At 43.6% G+C, this 22,229-nt stretch overlaps 1 protein-coding gene across 3 annotated transcripts in view; it reads left to right on the top strand.

Moving 5' to 3' along the window:
• Window positions 1–21,522, top strand: part of LOC106564646 (rab11 family-interacting protein 4A) — a 51,651-nt gene extending 30,129 nt beyond the window's left edge. For 2 of the 3 annotated variants that reach the window (XM_014130820.2, XM_014130819.2), the window contains exons 2-14: window positions 2,658–2,899; window positions 3,192–3,377; window positions 5,893–6,027; window positions 7,956–7,991; window positions 10,934–11,033; window positions 11,385–11,488; window positions 11,712–11,852; window positions 12,294–12,375; window positions 14,755–14,892; window positions 15,190–15,348; window positions 16,524–16,610; window positions 17,140–17,283; window positions 17,598–21,522. In XM_014130820.2, the coding sequence (XP_013986295.1) occupies window positions 2,658–2,899; window positions 3,192–3,377; window positions 5,893–6,027; window positions 7,956–7,991; window positions 10,934–11,033; window positions 11,385–11,488; window positions 11,712–11,852; window positions 12,294–12,375; window positions 14,755–14,892; window positions 15,190–15,348; window positions 16,524–16,610; window positions 17,140–17,283; window positions 17,598–17,717 (1,674 nt within the window). In that variant the 3' untranslated portion in view covers window positions 17,718–21,522. The remainder of the gene's footprint in view (window positions 1–2,657; window positions 2,900–3,191; window positions 3,378–5,892; window positions 6,028–7,955; window positions 7,992–10,933; window positions 11,034–11,384; window positions 11,489–11,711; window positions 11,853–12,293; window positions 12,376–14,754; window positions 14,893–15,189; window positions 15,349–16,523; window positions 16,611–17,139; window positions 17,284–17,597) is intronic. The other variant, XM_014130822.2, reaches the window with a different exon arrangement.
• Window positions 21,523–22,229: the final 707 nt, after the last annotated feature.

Below are 22,229 nucleotides of genomic sequence, written 5' to 3'. Positions count from 1 at the left end.
GAGATCAGTTAGAGGTGAGAGCCCTTGAGTGATAATGCCTTTATTATCCTCCAAAGCTGTCTAATGCTCTGTGTGGGATGTACCTGTGTGTAATTGGGCTGGCCTCTGTACCTCCCTCTTTCTCGTCTCTCTCTGCATCTCTCTCTCTCTCCCTCTCTCCTACTTCTCCGGTATGTAGAGATAAAGTAAGGTTCCTCTATTAGCATTAGACTGGATTAGAGCTGTTGGAGCGACACGGAATGAATGACAAGTGTTTCATGACCTTTAACCTTTGACCCCCCGACCTCAATACCCTCTGTGACCTCTTGGGTCTTCTCACAGTGACGAATTCCACTAGCCTAATTGAAATTCCTTTAGTGTTTCACTTACGACCTTGTTTGAGTTAAGACCACGTTTGAGCACTTGTTCTAGCACTTGCATTTTAGGTTTGTGCTCACTGTTCACTGATCACTGTTCAACCATGTTTTGACCTTTACTGAAAGTCTAAGAATGTATTTGTCAGTGTTTAATGCGATCAATGTTTTGACTGGTGATGTTAATAAGGCTGAGAGTACTATTTGCGTTGTCCTGTAGTCTGCACAAAGATGTGTGTGTGCGCTTTCCAGATAGTGACTGTGTACGTGCGTGTGTGTGTATTTATGTGTGTGCGCGTTCTGGGAGGCAGACAGGCTCCAACAGAGTTCAAGTGATGTTAGGAAGAGTACTTTTGGCATCCAGCCCTGAGTTTTTTAAATATTTTTAATTCAACCTTTATTTAACTAGGCAAGTCAGTTAAGAACAAAATCTTATTTACAATGACAGCCTACCCCGGCCAAATCTGGACGATGCTGGGCCAATCAGCCTACTGATCAACAACATTTGCATAGAAGCATCACTCCAGCATGTCACGCCTGTATGGAAGGACATCATGTCGGCACTGCTGTTAGTTTGAGAATATAAAATAACATCTATTCGATGCAAATGGGTCCAATTTAACGCCATGATTTGTGATCATGGATGCTTATCAAACTAGTATATTTTGTCATTTTCCGTGATCTGGATTTTTTTCTTATATCTGTCAGTAAGCATCTTTAAACTGCCTGGACGAAATTCAAAACAACTCAGTTGGCTAGTTCAGCTATCTGTCAACAAATGGGCGGTTTGTAACTTTATCCTACAGCTACGATTGGATAGAGCGAGGCTGTAACTCCGCTCCCTTTCACATGTCCTTACATCAATCTCCGTCGCTCATATCACTTGGTGATGTTTACTGCTACTATGAGAACTAGCTCAATGGCGATGACATTTGCTGCCAAGCCATAAATGTGCATAATATCTAACAAGGATAGCGAGGGTAGGAAAAAAGATGAAACGACCAAACACGTTCTGTCTGAATGACTCAAATCTGCCAATAGTTTGAGACGTGAGAACGCACAAACACGTGATCTATAGCTTTCTTGGTGCATAAACATTAAATATGCAGGAATATTCTTAGGTAGCTAAACCTATTGCCAACCTTTATTTAGGCATTTTAAAACACTTCTTTCTTTCCCTATTACGACAATCATTTAACCTGACTATCAACTGTCAATTTACGGAGTCGGCTTGTTGCTGAAAATGGTGCATGTTCAAAATGATAACCAGCTAACGTTAGCTTGCTACGTTGGCTATTAGCTCCTATCTGATATCTTAGCACCTTGTTTATCTAGTCAGCTAGCTAGCATAGTAGCTAATATAGCTAACTAGATAACACCACAGATGAAATGGTTAGTTATCGTAATATTTGCTAAAAGGTTACATAGCTATCTACTTAGCTTATTGAATTAACTAAACTAATATTTGCAACAGGAGTTTGATTTTGGTCACTGTTAATTTATCCATTTCTCATTACTGCACCTTTCTGTTGGAGAATGAGCTAGCTTGCTGCTGCTGACTTTCCCAGCTAGACATGCCTCTGCATTGTGCAGTGCTCGTGGCTCAGGCAGTGAGGGGTGGCTGGCATAGCAGCAGCTTTGCTATGTAGAAAGGACAATCTGCTAAGCTGATAGAGAAGGGCTGATAGTCGATAGACTAGAAAAGGCCAATATTGGTCCGATATATCGGCACGGCTGATTATCGGTTATCGGTCGTTCTTTACTCTATTACCATTAGACTGGATTAGAGCTATAAGAGGGTAACTGAATGACCAGTCTCATGACCTTTGACCCCAACGCAATACCCTCCGTGACCCCCAGAGTCTTCCCACAATGAAGGAATCCAAAAGCCTGATTTAAATCCCTTTAGTGTTTTACTTAACACCTTGTATGAGTTAAGACCTCATTTTGAGCACTAGTTCTAGCACTTGGATTTCAGGTTTGAGCTCACTGTTCACAACCAACATGTAACCTTTGCTAAAAACGTGTCTATCAGTGTTAGACGATATCAATATTTTGACTGAAGGTCTGAGAGTACTATTTGCACAGTCCTGTAGTTCTGTTGACTGCACAAAAGTGTGTGTGTGTGTGTGTGTGTGTGTGTGTACCTCCCTTGCTTACCTCACTCCCTCTGTATGTAAATGTTAAAATCTTTTGTCTGTAATGTGTTTTTCGTTATGTTTCAGACCCCAGTAAGACTAGCTGTCGCCATTGGCGTCAGCTAATGGGGATCCTAATAAATCAAATCTCTCTCTCGCTCTACAGCGTGTTGACAAAGCCCTTGCACATCCGGTCATCATGTGCACGCGGGTGTCCCTTAACCCAGAGCCTGGGTGCCATCTATTCCCAGAGGGAGAGGAGGAAAGAGAGGTGGAGGGCAGAGAGAGGGCAGAGTTAGACATGGACAGTGCTGTGGAGAGCAACCCGGGATCAGATGTCTCTGAAGGCGGGAGGAGCGGAGGAGACAAGGAGGATGGACTGGGGGGACTTTTCTTTCCTGGTGACAAGTGAGTGCCTCTTTTAGTTGTTAATCTTTGTGTGGTGTTGAACATATGGTGTCTTTATAAGTGAACTCTCTTTATAAAAAAAACTGTAAAGATTAGGCTTGTTAATGTACATGTAACTCATCTACCTCATGTGAAATACATAATTTGCAATCTTATAAAAAAATCTGCACTGTCAGAATCTGAATAGTCACCCTTATAATTGAAAAATGAATGTACAACTTGTTTTTTTTCACTACGACACTTTAAACTTATTGAATGTTACTTCCTGAAAGTCTACTTCCTGTTTTTGCAGGTGCAGTCAGCTAAACCCATCGGTGACCTCTGACCTGTCGACGCGTTCCTCTGCCTCTCTGAACGAGGAGCAGTTTGAGGACTACGGAGAGGGAGAGGACGTGGACTACACTCCCAGCAGCCCCTGCCCCGAGGACGAGACGCGCACCAACGGCTACTCTGACCTGGGCTCCTCTGTACCCTCCAGGTAAGAGGAGACCCTGACACGCTAATACACAGACACACTATTATATAGAGTATCATTACAACATCTATATAAAATTGGGGAACTCCATATACAACAAGAAATACAAACATATACATGACCAAAACTGTGTGAAATGATATGAGACAGAAACACAAACACAAAGATGATTCATTGCCTGTCAAACATCATGTGACCCAGAAAGGCAAACTGATAAACTAGAGAAATCTGCATAACACTGTGCAACAAAAAGATGACAAATGCATGGACAGCATCACCCAACCCAGAAATACAAACACACAGAGCTAAGAGTTTGAACGATTTCAGATCCAAGTGATGATGACTTACTGAACCCCACAGAGCATAATGTTATATTTTCACAAAACACCCCCTGTCAAGTCTCATACCTCCTGTCCTATAAGTCTGTTACCTTCTTAATCCCCCAGTGTGTGTGTGTGTGTGTGTGTGTGTGTGTGTGTGTGTGTGTGTGTGTGTGTGTGTGTGTGTGTGTGTGTGTGTGTGTGTGTGTGTGTGTGTGTACCCACTTCAGGCTGCTTCTTTCCTCTCTCAGAGCTTCACTTACCAAACTCATTAGTTTTTACTCTTGACTGGAATTGAGTATGATGGTGTCCCAATGTACCCTATTACCTACATATTGCTCTACTTTTGAACAGAGACCTATTGGCCCTGGTCAAAAGTAGTGCACTATAAAGGGAATAGGGTGCCATTGGAGACGTAGCCTATATGGCCCCCAGGGCCTCTCTTGATTAAAATTCATCTATGGAGCTGTTTTGAAGGAGGATTTACTCCCAACACTATTCAGCTTCCTTGGTCCCGCTCTGAATATCAAGTACCTAAACTCATTACTATGGACTTATTTTTGTCCTACTTCTGAGTTTAGATTAGTGCTTTATGATATTTGTAGATGGTTGTGTACGTTTCCATGGGAAATAGTGTGTTATGTGAACTGCATGGAAACATGGCTCACTCGAGACACGCTATCTGAGTCGGTACAACCACCTGGTTTCTTCACGCATCGCGCCGACAGAAACAAGCATCTCTCTGGTAAGAAGAAGGGTGGGGGTGTATGCCTTATGATTAACGAGACGTGGTATGATCATAACAACATACAGGAACTCAAGTCCTTTTGTTCACCTGACTTAGAATTCCTCACTATCAAATCCCGACCGCATTATCTACCAAGAGATTAACAGTCTGATGGCCTTGAGATAGAAGCTGTTTTTCAGTCTCTCGGTTCCAGCTTTGATGCACCTGTACTGACCTCGCCTTCTGGATGTTAGTGGGGTGAACAGGCAGTGGCTCGGGTGGTTGCTGTCCTTGATGATCTTTTTGGCCTTCCTGTGACATCGGGTGGTGTAGGTGTCCTGGAGGGCAGGTAGTTTGCACCCGGTGATGCGTTGTGCAGACCTCACTACCCTCTGGAGAGCCTTCCGGTTATGGGCGGAGCAGCTGCCGTACCAGGCGGTGATACAGCCCGACAGGATACTCTCGATTGTGCATCTGTAAAAGGTTGTGAGTGTTTTTGGTGACAAGCCAAATTTCTTCAGCCTCCTGAGGTTGAAGAGGCGCTGCTGCGCCTTCTTCACCATGCTGTCTGTGTGGGTGGACCATTTCAGTTTGTCCATGATGTGTACGCCGAGGAACTTAAAACTCTCCACCCTCTCCACTACTGTCCCGTCGATGTGGATAGGGGGCTGCTCCCTCTGCTGTTTCCTGAAGTCCACGATCATCTCCTTTGTTTTGTTGACATTGAGTGTGAGGTTATTTTCCTGACACCACACTCCGAGGGGTCTCACCTCCTCCCTGTAGGCTGTCTCGTCGTTGTTGGTAATCAAGCCTACCACTGCAGTGTCGTCTGCAAACTTGATGATTGAGTTGGAGGCGTGCATGGCCACGCAGTCGTGGGTGAACAGAGAGTACAGAAGAGGGCTGAGAACGCACCCTTGTGGGGACCCAGTGTTGAGGATCAGCGGGGTGGAGATGTTGTTACCTACCCTCACCACCTGGGGGCGGCCCGTCAGGAAGTCCAGGACCCAGTTGCACAGGGCGGGGTCGAGACCTAGGGTCTCGAGCTTAATGTCGAGTTTGGAGGGTACTATGGTGTTAAATGCTGAGCTGTAATCGATGAACAGCATTCTTACATGGCTATTCCTCTTGTCCAGATGGGTTAGGGCAGTGTGCAGTGTGATGTCGATTGCGTCGTCTGTGGACCTATTGGGTCGGTAAGCAAATTGGAGTGGGTCTAGGGTGTCAGGTAGGGTGGAGGTGATATGGTCCTTGACTAGTCTCTCAAAGCACTTCATGATGACGGAAGTGAGTGCTACGGGGCGGTAGTCATGTGTATGTGTGTGCCTGTTCCTGTATCTGTTTTTTAAATCTGATTTTACTGTGTGTGTGTGTGTGTGTGTGTGTGTGTGTGTGTGTGTGTGTGTGTGTGTGTGTGTGTGTGTGTGTGTGTATTCTGTCTCTAACGCTTTATCTTCATCTGTGTGTGTAGTGCTGGCCAGAGCCCCAGGAAGACACGCCACCTGTACAACAATGAGATGATGGATGTGTACTGTTCCCAGTGCTGTAAGAAGGTCAACCTACTCAACGACCTGGAGGCCAGGCTGAAGAACCTCAAAGCCAACAGGTAACACAGGATAGGACACCCACCAACACCATTACACGTGCGGGCCTAGAGCCCAGCTGAGTAAGTGGAACTGTAGCTGTCGCAGGATTTTTTCATGTCAGATCACGTGGACAGGAAAACTCCTGGCTCTGAGAATGAGATGTGATCGCACAGAAAATGAACCTGATCATTATTTCAGGGAAATGACACACTTCTGTTATCCACTATGTCTACCCTGACCAACTATTGTACTGTAGGTAAGATAGGTTAGATAATACTGTCATAGTGACCTGCTGTTTATTTTGGTCTTGTCACCAAGAGCTTAAATGTCTTGTCCCCGCCCATACACACACACACACACACACACACACACACACACACACACACACACACTTGTGATTTACTTGTTACGTAAATCCCCAAATGTCAGAATGGGTTGCCACCATTCATCGACCCACATCATCAGCGTGTGTACAGTGAGAGGTGGGTCTATTTTCAGACACGTTATCCTGTGTGATCTTTATGGATTTAATCACTTCCTCTGTAAACAAACGCACCCACACCTTCTTTGATGAACACACACTGACTGAAACACTCACATCTCACATAGAACTTACTTATATAGACTTGCGCTCTCTTGTACACAGACACATACACACACACACACACACACACACAGACACACACACACTTGCACTCCTACTATATGTAAGCTATAGCAGTAGTGGCCCTAGCCTGGAGAACTCGGTAATGAATGTAATGAAGTGGTGAGGACTCTGGAATCGTTTTGTCTTCCCTTCAACTACTGCTCTGTCTCTGCTGACTCTGCAGTTCTTCTGCCTGAAAAGGTTATTCTCTACTAAGATGAATACCTGGGCTTACAGTAATTAGTCAGACCCCTACCTTCTGCAGGAGAGCAAGTAAAGAGAGGGGGAGTAGTAAAGGGAGGAGAGGGAGAGAGGATGGGGATGAGAGAGGGGGAATGGGAGTGGGAGAGAGAAAGTGAGAAGGAAGAGAGAGAGAGAGGGAGAGGAGGGAGGTGAGAGAATGTGGAATGATAAATAGGTGAATGGGCATGCAGAGAAGGAAAAAGCGACAAAGAGAGGGATTGTAGGAGAAGGATCAATTAAAGCAAAGATGGATGATGCAGAGTCGCTGAGAGTGACCTGTTGCTGGCAGAGAGATGGAAGACTTCACAAGATCAATCCTTGAAGGAGGGACAGGAGGAGACAGAAAAAGATGCCCCGTCAGCATGCAGTCAGTCTGGGGAGATGCTTGAAATGGCATAAACGTGTGTGTGCACGTGCATTTCTGTGTGTGCATAAGGTGTACTCTCACACCTGTGTGTGTGTGTGCGTGTGTGTGTGTGTGTGTGTGTGTGTGTGTGTGTGTGTGTGTGTGTGTGTGTGTGTGTGTGTGTGTGTGTGTGTGTGTGTGTGTGTGTGTGTGTGTGTGTGTGTGTGTGTGTGTGTGTGTGTGTGTGTGTGTGTGAGAGAGAGATTTCTCTCTTTGATTTAATGATGAAGCTTACACAAAGCTTTGAGACAGAACTATTGCTGAGCCCACAAAACTACTGTTCCCAGCAGCACCCTCAGGGAACGTTATTTCATTAACATTGACATGCCCTTCATGCCCTACTCTCTGGTTGTGTTGTAAATGGCACCCTTTTCCCTGTAGGGCTCTACTATTGACCAGGGCTTATAGGGCTCTGGTCAAAAGTAGTGCACTATACACTATCGGGAACATGGTGCTATTTGGAACACACACTCTCTTTCTCTTCTTGTGCAAAATACTGATTAACAATACTACCTTAATACCAATCAAACAGCAATTAGCTTTACTATCTATAATTCATTGTTATAACTAATAAACTAAAGTCTCTAGACATATCCATGACATCTGACAAGGATAAAGACTAACTGGGATGTTTTCTGATTCTTTTTCTCCAGCCCCAATAGGAAAATCTCCAGCACAGCCTTTGGCAGGTCGGTCACGTCTCCATATGTGTGTTACTTTGTTTGTTTTTGTATGTTGGCCATTTCCTTATTGTTCCAGTCCGTTAGTCATGTGATCATTATGTCACCCAGTGTATTAGACTACTATCTAGGTAATACGGTAATGGTTTAGGTATACTGAACCTCTCTACATTACATTTTACATTTACATTTTAGTCATTTAGCAGACGCTCTTATCCAGAGCGACTTACAGTAGTGAATGCATACATTTCATTTCTAAACATCTTTTTTTCCTTTTTTTCTGTGCTGGGGGGGCCAGCACTACCTCTTCTGTGTTCACTTTACTGCTACAGTTACTACTGTGTACAGATCTTAATTTGACCAGTTTCTCACAGCAGGAAAATAACCCTGCAGCAACGGGAAATATGGGCAAATGAAGGAAATTGATCAACAGGGTGATCAAATGAAGATGCTTGTTTGTTTGAAGCAAGTGCACTGTGTTCAACATACAAGTGTACCTGTATACATTGCAGTAGAGGTATTATTATAGGTTATTTTACAATACACATACAAACGACAACATCACACAAACATCAACTATATCACACCTGCCCAGACCCACATGCTGACACCCCCATCTCAAGCATCACTCTCCACCACATGGCCTCAAACGGCACCATCTTGTTTCTCTCCGTCGCCCACACACTTTCAACATTTAGATAATAAAGCATTAGAGCTTTCCATTGTGTTAACAACAGAGGATTGGGTGATTTCCAGTTTTCTTAAGTATTTCTTTTTTCAAGATGATTGACGAGAAAAGTATCGTCCAACCCATTGGGTATCTCACTACACCCCCATATGCCATGTCTTGAAATATGCAGACAGACGGATTAAAAGTACATTTACATTGTAATACTTCTGACAGCCAACTTTCAACTCCGCCCATACCTTTCCAGTAGGCATGGATTATTGGTTCATTGTTAGTTGTACACTTAAGACATACATGAATCGGGTGTTGTGCTGTAGAATTTTTGAATTTTGTCTCCTCTAATAAAATTCTATACATTACTTCATACTGGATTAAGCGTACATTTTAGTTAAATGTACTTTTCTTAGTTGTTCCAACATTTCCTCTTGTGCCAATATCAGTTCTTCGTTCCAATAGTTTTTTTTTTCTAAGAGATTGTCAGTTATATAGGCTCTTTTCAAGGTTTTTTATAGCTTACCTATCATATAAATATCCTTTCATTGTGGTCAATGTACAGTGTCTAGGGTTTTGTCTTACTTCCCTCTAGACTGAATTAAACTGACAAAGAGAGATTGGCCTGCCAGCACTGATCTATGTGCATAGTGTTCTCCCCAACCTCTCTACTCTTTTCCTTTGTCTTGTCCTCTACTCTCTCCCTCTCTTCTACTCTCCTCTCTCTACTCTCGCCCTATCTTCTACTCTCTCCTCTCTCTACTCTCTCCCTCTTCTACTCTCTCCCTCTCTTCTACTCTCTCCTCTCTCTACTCTCTCCCTCTCTTCTACTCTCTCCCTCTCTTCTACTCTCTCCCTCTCTTCTACTCTCTCCTCGCTCTTCTCTCTCCCTCTCTTCTACTCTCTCCCTCTCTTCTACTCTCTCCTCGCTCTTCTCTCGCCCTCTCTTCTACTCTCTCCCTCTCTTCTACTCTCCCTCTCTTCTACTCTCCTCTCTCTACTCTCTCCCTATCTTCTACTCTCGCCCTCTCTTCTACTCTCTTCCTCTCTTCTACTCTCTCCCTCTCTTCTACTCTCTCCTCTCTCTACTCTCTCCCTCTCTCCCTCTTCTTCTCTCGCCCTCTCTTCTACTCTCTCCCTCTCTTCTACTCTCTCCTCTCTCTACTCTCCCTCTTCTCCTCTCTCCCTCTCTCCTCTCTCTACTCTCTCCTCTCTCTACTCTCTCCCTCTCTTCTACTCTCTCCCTCTCTTCTACTCTCTCCTCTCTCTACTCTCTCCCTCTCTTCTACTCTCTCCCTCTCTTCTACTCTCTCCTCTCTCTACTCTCTCCCTCTCTTCTACTCTCTCCCTCTCTTCTACTCTCTCCTCTCTCTACTCTCTCCCTCTCTTCTACTCTCTCCTCTCTCTACTCTCTCCCTCTCTTCTACTCTCTCCTCTCTACTCTCTTCTACTCTCTCCCTATCTTCTACTCTCTACCTCTCCTCTACCCTCTCCCTCTCTTCTACTCTCTCCTCGCTCTTTTCTCGCCCTCTCTTCTACTCTCTCCTCTCTCTTCTCTCTTCTCTTTCCCTATCTTCTACTCTTGCCCTCTCTTCTACTCTCGTCCTCTCTTCTACTCTCTCCACTCTCGCCCTCTCTCCCTCTCTCTACTCTCTCCCTCTCATCTCCTCTCTCCCTTCCCTACTCTCTACCTCTCCTCTACTCTCTCCCTCTCTTCTACTCTCTCCTCCTCTCCTCCCTTACTCTTTCCCTCCTTTTCTCCTCCTCTTATTGATGAATAGTCTCTGTAATGGAGGCTGGTGTGAAGCCATTCCATTAGTTAGAGTGGGGCTAGATGTTGTGGTGGCAGTTTGAATGCCACTGTGTGTGTGAGTGTGCGCGTGTGTGTGTGCGTACATATGGGCATGCATGCCTGTGTGTCTTTGTAGTATAATAGTGTGTGATGTGTGCATGTGTGTGTGTCTGCACTCTATGCAATATGATCAGCTCCCCCACTGGCACAGCCCTTTTGCTTATAGTCCCTTTTACATCCTATCCTGCAGCATTCTCTCTGCAGGAGTGGAACACACACACACACACACACACACACACACACACACACACACACACAGTGGTATTATGGTTCAGCAGTAAAGCTCAGATTGATGCCCTATAGGGTGAAGCTTAAAAAGGATAGCTCTAGGACTACCACCGTTGGGAGAGATTTTATTGTTTTTTCTTCAAGTCTTGTATAACAGCCTCTTCCTCTCTCTTCCTCTCTCTCTGTCTGCAGACAGCTCCTCCACACCAGTAACTTCAGCAGCAGCAACGGCAGCACAGAGGACCTGTTCCGAGACAGCATTGACTCCTGTGACATCGACATCACTGAGAAGGTACCATAGAGATACGTTCTGATTAATTCTATGGAAAGGACTACCATTTATAATGTCTGTCTCTATCTGTGACCGTTCCACTACCTGCACTCCATTCTATTAAGGTGAAAATTGATGGGATACTAATTGTGAAATTGATTGCATTGGCTGCTACTGTCAAGAGGTGTTCTGCTGTGAATCGAGATGAATGGCTCTGGCAGAGCTTGTTGCTGATTGTGCTGGCTGAAGTAAGGACATTGGATGAATCAATGATATAACATCTCTTACCCTCTCTCTCTTTCACTCTCTCTCGCCCTCTCTTACCTCACCCCCCCTTCTCTCTCTCTCTCTCTCTCTCTTTCCCACACACAGGTGAGTTACTTAGAGAAGAAGGTAGCAGAGTTGGAGAATGACACGCTGATGAACGGAGATCTCAAGTCCAAGCTGAAGCAGGAGAACACACAGCTGGTTCACAGGTAGGAGGTTTACACACACATGCATGCCCACCCACGCACACGCACACACACATACACATAGATACACACAAACACATACACACAAACACATGTACGAATGCACACACACACATTCATTCTTAAATATATATATATATATGTGTGTGAGCATTTTTTTTGTTGCATATCTCATTTATGCTAATGTTTGTTTATGTGTGTGTGTGCGTGTGTGTGTCACTCACAGGGTCCACGAGTTGGAGGAGCAGTTGAAGGACCAGGAGGCGCGGGCAGAGCAGAACGCAGAGGAGGAGCAGAGACGACATCGTGAGACCTACAGCAAGATGGAGAGAGACAAGAACACTGAGCTAGAGCTGCTACACAACCGGTAACACACACACAAACACACTTACTTCAATCATTTATACACTGCATTGTAGATACTCATATTTACATGTATGCGTGTACTCAAAGGTGCTATCTAGAACCTAAAAGGGTTCTTTGGCTGTCCCCATAGGAGAACCATTTGGGTTCCATGTAGAATCATTTCCACAGAGGGTTCTACATGGAACCCAAAAGTGTTCCACCTGGAATCAAAAAGGGTTCTCCTATGGGGACATCCAAAGAACCCTTTCTTCTTAGAGTGTAGTCCATAGTGCTAGGTAGATACCATAGATTAGGCCTTGAGCTAGATACTGAATCCAGACCTTGAGGTTCTGCTGTACTGCTAATGTCCATTTCTCTTTGTTAGTGGCCTTGTTTTGAATAACCCTGACATATGTTAAACATGATGAATTATCATAATGTGTTTCCTCTTCTTCCCCTACAGAGTCCAACAGCTAGAGGAGGAAAACGGGGATATATCGGTGAACATGTGCAGACTGAAGTCTCAGACAGAGAAACTGGACGAGGTATGTGCGTGCTTGCTTACATATCATCCTCAGAGACACAGTAGGCTACGTTTAGTACAAACACACGCTCTCACTCATGCAACTCCAGTACTACTATCTCTACACAGACAGAGGCCTCGATAACTGGTTACAAAACATCAACACCCTTCCATCAACAGCACGTGACCAATTGCCACAGTCACACACACACACACACACACACACACACACACACACACACACACACACACACACACACACACACACACACACACACACACACACACACACACACACACACACACACACACACACACTGTCACGCCCTGACCTGAGAGAGACGTTTTTCTCTGTTTGGATAGGTCAGGGTGTGACATGGGGTGGGCATTCTATGTGTTATATTTCTATGTTTTTTTTTTTCTCCTTTGATTGGCCTAGTATGGTTTCCAATCAGAGGCAGCTGTCTATCGTTGTCTCTGATTGGAAATCATACTTAGGCAGCCCTTTTTCCCACTTTCAGTTGTGGGATCTTGTTTTTGTACTGCTGTTAGTAGCCTGCAAGACTTTTTGTTCGTTGTGTTGTTTATTGTTTTGTTTTTTGCTGGTTCACCGTTAAATAAAATATGATGAACCCAACACACGCTGCGCCTTGGTCTACCCTTTACGACGAACGTCTCACACACACACACACACACACACACACACACACACACACACACACACACACACACACACACACACACACACACACACACACACACACACACGTTTGGAGGTGTGAAGGCTACAGCTGGGCTCATATCAACACCTCTATTTCTAGCCTGCCTGGTGAAAACATGAAAGGGAGTTGGCATTACTGGTCTGCATGATCATTTGATTGTGTGGTTGTGTGAACTCCTAACAGACAGTCACACTAACTAATTACTATACTATACACTTCAGGTTTCCTGACGACTCAAACTGAATTATTTCGCTGCTCTGTCGTTCACCTCAGTCTGAGACTGCCATCGTTGAAGTCGTTTGTGGTGACGTCAAAATGAGGGGCGTTGTACAAAACAAAGTCATCAGCGATTTGATTGTATCAAAGCCAATGACGAATTTTCAAACCTCCGCTTTACCCATGTGTATTCTGTCTCTGGCCCAACCCATTGGTTTCTGGAACCAATCACAGTGGCTAGAATGTTGTTCTGTTCTAAAAATCGTCAGGAGGGACTCAGATCCAGACTCATTGCGGAGAAGAATGTTTTTTATTTTTTTTATTTCACCTTTATTTAACCAGGTAGGCTAGTTAGAACAAGTTCTCATTTACAACTGCGACCTGGCGAAGATAAAGCAAAGCAGTTCGACACATAACAACACAGAGTTACACATGGAATAAACAAGCATACAGTCAATAATACAGTAGAAAAAGTCTATATACAGTGTGTGCAAATGAGGTAAGATAAGGGAGGTCGGCAATAAATAGGCCATGGTGGCAAAGTAAATACAATATAGCAATTAAACACTGGAGTGATAGATGTGCAGAAGATGAATGTGCAAGTAGAGATACTGGGGTGCAAAGGAGCAAGATAAATAAATAAATACAGTATGGGGATGAGGTAATTGGATGGGATATTTACAGATGGGCTATGTACAGGTGCAGTGATCTATGAGCTGCTCTGACAGCTGGTGCTAGTGAGGGAGATATGAGTCTCCAGCTTCAGTGATTTTTGCAGTTCGTTCCAGTCATAATGTCAGTGGGCGTAGCATTTGGAGGGAGCAAGGAGTTTGGGGAGCCAGGCAACATTTCATTGCCAGCTGTAAAGAATATTTTTATGAATAGCTGTTTTTGCATTATTTGCACTATTTATAGTACTGTAAATTCATTAAAATGATAGTTAATTTTAATGTATGTGGCCTAATGCTTCTTCTTACAGGACTATTCACTGTGCATTATTAGACTGACTGTGTTCTTGCTTACCGCATACATCCTAACAACCTAATGCCTTATTCATACTGTGGGACCTTTATTGTGTGAACACACGTGACTTTTATTTTGATGAGCTACTCTGGAGGTTGGGGGAAGAGCAGAGGTTATTGGGTAATCGGGGTCAGTTTTGAGATTGAGTGACTCCACTCTCTCCAGCTTGTTGTATTATTTTGCCTCTCCCTAAGTTGTTGTACTTGGATAATAGGGCCGCCCCAAACTGCACTGTGCTGGCTTGTGGCTTTTCTATTCACATTGTCCTTCCCAGCACGGTTCCAGCAACTATAGTGGATGTGTAACCAGTCCAGCCCAGAACAGATTGCCTTGGCTTTGGCCTGTAATGTGAATCAGGCATACGCTTGAAAACGATCCATGCTTTATTCTGTGTGTATCATCACATGTATTTCAATGTGTCTATATGTGTGTGTTGTCAGGAGAAGCAGAGTATGACATACAAGCTGGAGGACACCAGTCTGAGACTGAAGGATGAGATGGACCTCTACAGGAAGATGATGGACAAGCTGAGGCAAAACAGACACGAGTTCCAGAAGGAGAGGGAGGCTATGCAGGAGGTGAGAGGAGGGATAACACACACACAGGGACATACGCGCCCGCACACACACACACACGCATGTATACACACACTTATGCACACTTTTACATGTAGTGTGAAACGAAAGCTTATGATGCCTCTCCCACTCTTCTGAAATCTCTAGTAGCTGAATGTTTGTACAGAATACGTTTTCACATAAACCAGCCTGCCCACTGCACCAGACTGGTCTACGTGGCTATCCCAGGTACTCTTTATAACTACACAGTCTTCACGACAGCTACCACATATCGTCCCTGGTTGTGTCCCTCTCCTGCAGTTGATTGAGGACCTTCGTCGGGAGCTGGAGCACCTGCAGCTGTTCAAGCTGGAGACAGAGAAGCCTGGCCGCGGCCGCAGCTCCTCCTCTGGGCTGACGGAGTTCAACGCCAAGACCAGAGAGATGGAGCTGGAGCACGAGGTCAAGAGACTCAAACAGGTGGGCTTGAGAGCTAGTGGCTAATGCTAACTCTATATGAATGCATTGTTACTTCCTCTTTTGGGGTATTTGCTAGGATTTAATTGGGCAAGAGACTCAAACAGGTGGGGCTCAAAAACAATCTTTTACACAAAATGTTTTTTTGTAGTTTTTTTTACACACGTTCCCCCTCAATTCCACCTCTAAGTATACTGTATGTGTTTGTATATGCCACCACTATATGCTGGTGTGCGAGTTAACAGTGTTTTGTGTGATAGTCTAATGCTGGTAGTACACTCTCAACGTAGAGAGTGGCATACACTAGTCATATCTATCTACAGTGCGTCTTATCTACTGTAAGTTTGTCCTTTTCGACTTCTTAGATAGTGTGCCATTTCTAGGTAGTGAATACCAGTGATATCTGTCTGTCAAGGGCAGTGAAATTATATTGTTAATGTTCCCCATCCTTGTTACGAGCATCGGACCTAGTATAAACATGAGATAAGAGATCAAGATGAAAGTGTTTCTAAGATGTCCTCTCAGACAAGGCAGAGGCTCTCACGCTGAGACATGCGGTATCTTAATGTGTAAAGATTTGATATTCTACTGTAGGCTTCTTTCTTGCCTTCGGTCAGTACACTCTGTCAAACTGACATTAACGCAAGGAGAGTAATAACAGTGCCTCGCCTTACCTGCAGCTTTCATCTGGATCTGTCTTGCTCTCTATCTCTTTCTCTCTTTTTTCTCTCTCTCACACTTGCCTAGTTGCCGTCTCTGCTCAGCTGTTGCATTTGGCAAATGACAGGAGTGGAATGTTAGCTAAAAAGTCTGTTACCCAGACTACACAGACAAGTACACCATTTTCTGCAGTCACAGGCTTTGATTCAAAGTTTAAACTACAAGGCTGGAAGAGAAACATCTCTAATTGGTGTCAGGCAGATATGTGATACCCTTTTTCTCTTTTCTCAACACTTTTAGATCAAATGGTGCTTATCTGAAACTCCTTATTTAAAACACTCATAGGTTACTTTTTCAAATCTGTTATTTTATAATGGCACTGTTTCATATTTGAGAAAGGGTTCAAAAGAGAATGCAGATCAACTAGCTGATGTGATAGTATTCCAAACAGGGATGAATGAGTCTCTTCCCTCTCATGTCTCCCTGTGCTCCTCTTTGCTCCTCCTCTGTGTGTCCAGCGGTTTGTCTCGCAGGATTTTCCTCTGACCTCTGACCTCCGCCACCTCGTAGTATCCGCTGGGGCACGCCTCCGTCACGGTCAGACGGTAAACAAACCCACTGTTGTTTCTTGTGAGCTTTAACCTTTGACCCCTCCCAATAACCACAGCTAATATCATCACCATACAGCGCCTATAGAGCTTCACCCCCTGTCGACACAGGGCGCAGTTTGTGCCATAACACCGTGATAAACATAATAACCCGTGTCCTGTCCTGTAGGTGTTACTGTTGATGTGGTGTTCTGTGTCGGCTGCTGTTGAAATCGAGAGATGGTTTGTCGTGGGTGTATTTGTGTGAGGCTTCAGTAGTCTAATCTAACAGGCCTTGCCTACTGACACAGTGTGGATGAAGTGGGGCGCTTGGAGAATTGAGATTAATCTCATCAAGCTGTGGACTCCTTCTAAACCCATCGCTTCAGTCTGTCAAATCAAGCTATGATACTCATCTCTATCTCTCTCTCTCTTTCTCTCCTTCCCTCCTCTCTCTCTAATTTCCCCTCCCTCTTCTCTCTCCCAAACTCCCACCCTCCCCTCTATGTCCCTCCCTCTCTCCTTCACTCCCCCCTCCACCCAACAGGAGAACCTGAAACTGAGAGAACAGAACGACGACCTGAATGGTCAGATCCTCAGTCTGAGTCTGTATGAGGCTAAGAACCTGTTCGCCACCCAGACCAAGGCCCAGTCGCTGGCTGCCGAGATAGACAACGCCTCACGTGACGACGTGAGTTTTTCATTCATAATGCTAATCATTTGAGAAACCTTATTGATTAAGGTCATAGTACACATGGCATTTAGACAGTAGGCATGTATGTAATCAGGTTCTTAGGCGTGCAGTAGGTTACATTACTGTCATAAAATAATGAATTGCTGGTGTAACCGTTCTGATGGTATGGTGACCACGCTCGTCTGATGAGTAACCTTACCTAAGACCTGAAGAGTTTCATTCTGCATGACATCAGGGTTAGCTGGTATAACCAGATAATGGCACCACCATATCTGATGGTAACATCACATTGATTTGATATTTCTCCACAGTTGATGGAGGCCCTCAAGGAGCAGGAGGAGATCAACTTCCGCCTGCGGCAGTACATGGACAAGATCATTTTGTCTATCCTGGACCACAACCCCTCCATCTTGGAGATCAAGACCAACTAGAACCCCCCTACTAGAAACCCACTACTAGAACCCCCACCAGGAATGGGGAATTGGAAAGGGAAAGGAAGACTAGCCACTCTGGGGCCTGGGACAGCTAGACATCATTGCCCCCTGCTGCCTCAGGAGTGGAACTGTGAACTTGGGTGTATTCATTAGGCACAAAACAGACAAACTGGGATGTACTACTGGGACTTGTCCAATTAGAAACACTTGTTTTTGTGTTCTGTTGCGAAACGTTTTGTTACGGTGTGGCCTAATGAATACGACCCTGTTTTCTCTCAGCGACTGGAGCTTTAGTGGATTTTCTGTGTTGACTACTAAAGGGAGTTTTGGTACTTACTTCTGTTCTATTCTGTGACTCATCAACAGATGTTGGTATCTCCCTCATACTCCTTCATGCACTTTCTTCTATGTTCTCAATTGTTTCCTCACAGCCTCATCTTTAGTCTAAAACACAATCGAGATGAATTATTACTGGGAAAAAGAATTATACTGGGCAGGTGCTTTGAATATGTAGGGCATTACTGGTTGTTGAACACTGGATATACGTCCTCTAGTGGTGTATGTAGAAACAATGTGATCAAAAACCTATTCATCTGCAACAGCGTGTGTTGTAGTCATTGGGGAATAAAGGAACAGAGAGAGACTGGCAGATAGCCACACAGAGATCTTTAGCTTCCAGACAACCCTGTCCCCACTGTTTCCTTAAAGTTGATCTGTGTTTGATCGCTGAAGACCGGTATGTGGGTAGAGGCACGTTGATGAAGAAAGTAAAGCAGCACGTGTTTCTGTGAGTAAGAAGAGTGACAGAAAGAGATGAAAAGAGGGAGAGAAGGAGCGAGAAAATATTGTACAAGCATCTCCATGTGAAAAGATATTGGCGTTGACTGAAGGAGATATCAGTCATGTGAAGTGATAATGAGAGGCAGCAGAACTTGGTGTGATGGAATGCTTTCAGGAGGATGGAATGGCTTAGTGAAGTCAAAGAAGGAACAGGTGAAGTGTATCGGTCAGTACAGTACAGAGGAAGACAAGAGAATAATGCCTTCCTAGGGAACTCTGAGATGACGGTACAGTATGATCTGTGTAGAGTAATACTGTATGATAAATCCATATAGTAAATTCTTAACTCACACAGTGAGTTGTTAATTGACTGGTTGAGAATTTCAGGATGTCAATTCCTCTTAATCATGGGTTCCCATTAATTATTTTCTACTCAGACATTCTGTAGTAAGTCTGTCTAAATAAGTTGGTTAGACCTGGGATATCTGCTATGAAGGATGTCCCATTGCATTAAGCTGCTATAGCTACCCACACAAAGAAAACTATAGTATGCTATGGAATAAATACTATAGTATTCACTGTAGTGTTTTTGCTGCCTTCTTTGCTGACTTACGGAGTCCGCAAAAACACTGCAGCGAATACTGTAGCATTTATTGTAGTATTTACTGTAGTATACTGTATTATACTGTAGTATTTACAGTTAACTAAAGTATAAATACTGTAATAATAGAAAACTGTAGTTACTATAGTAATAATGTATTGTTTTTGCGGTTTGTAGTATTTACTGTAGTGTTTTTTATGTGGGTATTATTCATTTAGCCTATATGCTTTATATTTCTGTGTCGGACACTGCCACTCCACTCTCCCTATATCCATACTGAACTAGAGACAAACCCTGCCAGCACACAGGGCTGTCAAGTCAACAGCATAACAATGTACAAGCACACGAATGTAACCCAATGGATGTGAATGTACAGAATGCTTAATGCATTCTGCATAGAGATAGATACAGTATTTATCTCTATGTTATTCCACATCTCAATGTGTTTTATGAATTTCCTCTGGGTGTTAAGCCATGTCAGTGTGCCTCATTGAATCATCCCTATCATCTCTATATAAGATACTGTAGTATACTGCAGTATATTCATCAGAAGTTCCCTTACTGTAGACTAGAGTTTGGTACTAATAAGACTGGAATAGCAATCATACTGGAGTCTATACAGAGTATATGGGTAGTGTTTGCCCTTTGGCTAGTATACTGTAAATATCATGAATGTCTCACATAGCTAACATTGTCTCTGTTAAAACCTAATGGGTTTTTGTGTACAAATCAACATTTTGTTGAGACAGTTTTCAAATGTCATACAGTAGGCCTTTGCTGTACTACTGTATTCGAGAGGACATTGATAGGCAAAGGGGATAACCTGCTGTAAATTAAATTGCTCTAAACGTACATTTTGCTTCCTTGCACAAAAATATGTAGTCTTTTCTTCTTTTTGCATGTTCTCACATTTTCTGGTATTCGTGCCTTTAAAACACAGTTATCTATTGTTATTTTTCTTAATATAGCTGTGTTGTTTAGACAACGTAATAATTAATATTTTTACTGTTGCTTTAAAATCTGTGTCTGAACGATGTTCATGACTTGTAAATGTTGTACAGGATTTGTATTGTGCCACTCACCACACTTTTACAGATGAGACCACAAAAATACTATTTTATACAGTTCTATCAGGAAATGGCCAGGTAATCAACTCTAGTTTATAAAACTTATTTTGTATTTTTTTTACCCCTTTTTCTCCCCAATTGGTAGTTACAGTCTTGTCTCATTGCTGTAACTCCCGTACGGACTCGGGAGAGGCAAAGATCGAGAGCCGACTGGCTCCGAAACATGACCCTGCCAAGCCGCACTGCTTCTTGACACACTGCTTGCTTAACCCGGAAGCCAGCCGCACCAATGTGTTGTAGGAAACACTGTACAACTGGCGACCAAAGTCAGTGTGTATGCCCCCGGCCCGCCACAGGAGTAGCTGGAGCGCGATGTGACAAGGACAACCCGGCTGGCCATACCCTCCCCTAACCCAGACGAACCTCGGCCAATTGTGTGCCACCTCATGGGTCACCCGTTCACGTCCGGCTGCGACACAGCCTGGGATGGAACCCGGGTCTGTAGTGATGCCTCAAGCACTGCGATGCGATGCAGTGCCTTAGACCGCTACACCACTTGGGAGGCACAGCACAAGGTTTTTTATTTAAAAACAGATGAGCATTGGGGGAATATTTAGGTTAACACAGAAACAGAAAAAAACGATCTATGAATGCAGTGTCCATTGCTTTTCAGGTTGCTTTGGTTTCTGTGTCCTTTCAAAGTATGTTAATATGGTTTCCCCCTGTCTTCCTATACACTAAATAAACTGGTGAGCAATATTACTTTTCTCTATACCATACCAACCTGGCACTACAAGGTTTACTTCTACAACCTTGAAAGATTCACTAAACACAATTTTAAATGAAATTGAGATAAATTGAGAAATGTCTTCAAATTGAGCGTTGACTTCGTCCTCATGTAGAAGCCCTCCTATCGTTTGAGGATATGTTGATCACTGGCATCCCATTTCAGACAGTGCAACAGCCAATCACCTGTTGAGCACTGTCACAAAGTTTCACTTGCAATGTTTTAAATAAACTCAAACGTTTCCCATTTGTTAGCTCCTAAATACTTCCTAACACAATGAAAGATGTAGTCTCCTATTCTTCAAGATATTGAGAGGTTGGATTTTAAAGTGCACAGGGGGTGGCATTGTGGCAATAAGAATGGCTTGAGATTGTGATATCTTGTTATTTTCTGTTACCTTGTTTCTGTCGTCCAATTTCTCTACCACATACCATTGTTACGCATACATTGAAGCACTGTACTGTGTGTGGCTGTAATTAGGCTACTACTTATGATATGAGGTCTTATCTGCAATTGTGATGTACAAACAACTTTAAACTGTAAATAAAGAGATTTGCCCTAGCATGATTACAACCTGATGAATGCTAATTTCATAAATGAAAATGTAAACTTCTTACAGTATGATCAAAGGAATAGTCTGTCCTGTTTTAGGAATAATAATGTTGCCATTAATTCAAACACTCCAGATGCAGTAAAACAGGTTTGCTACAATGTTTTTATTTTACCTTTATTTAACTAGGCAAGTCAGTTAAGAACAAATTCTTATTTTCAATGAAAGCCTAGGAACAGTGGGTTAATTGCCTGTTCAGGGGCAGAACGACAGATTTGTACTTTGTCTGCTCAGGAATTTGAATGGTCTAACGGTCAAACCACTAGGCTACCCTAATGTGGGAGTTCCTGTATGGACATAAATCTCTAGCTGCAGTGTGCCTGATGTGGAGCCTCTATCTATGCTGACCTAAATCTCACAGTCCTGAGAAATTACTTGTGGGACCCAGAGAATTCTCAAAGAGATGGAAATGAAATAGTTCAGTGTACTTCAACACATACATTAAACCCCTGATTCATACTGTCAATTGATTCAATATTATGATGGTGGAATGGGGAACTAAAACGTGTATTATGTTCACGATTCAATAAATTGTCCTACAAAGAATACATAGGGTTGGATTGAAAACAAAACCCGAATCAGTACAAAATAATAAACCAAGCCGTAACCCACGTGGACGTCAAAACAGAGGCGACTCCACCGTGCGCTTGACGTCATACACTGC

This window comes from Salmo salar, chromosome ssa12 (assembly GCF_905237065.1).
Source record: "Salmo salar chromosome ssa12, Ssal_v3.1, whole genome shotgun sequence".
NCBI classification, from domain to species: domain Eukaryota; kingdom Metazoa; phylum Chordata; class Actinopteri; order Salmoniformes; family Salmonidae; genus Salmo; species Salmo salar.
The sequence above is the reverse complement of the archived record's forward strand: the minus strand, read 5'-3'. Positions and strand labels throughout refer to the sequence as shown.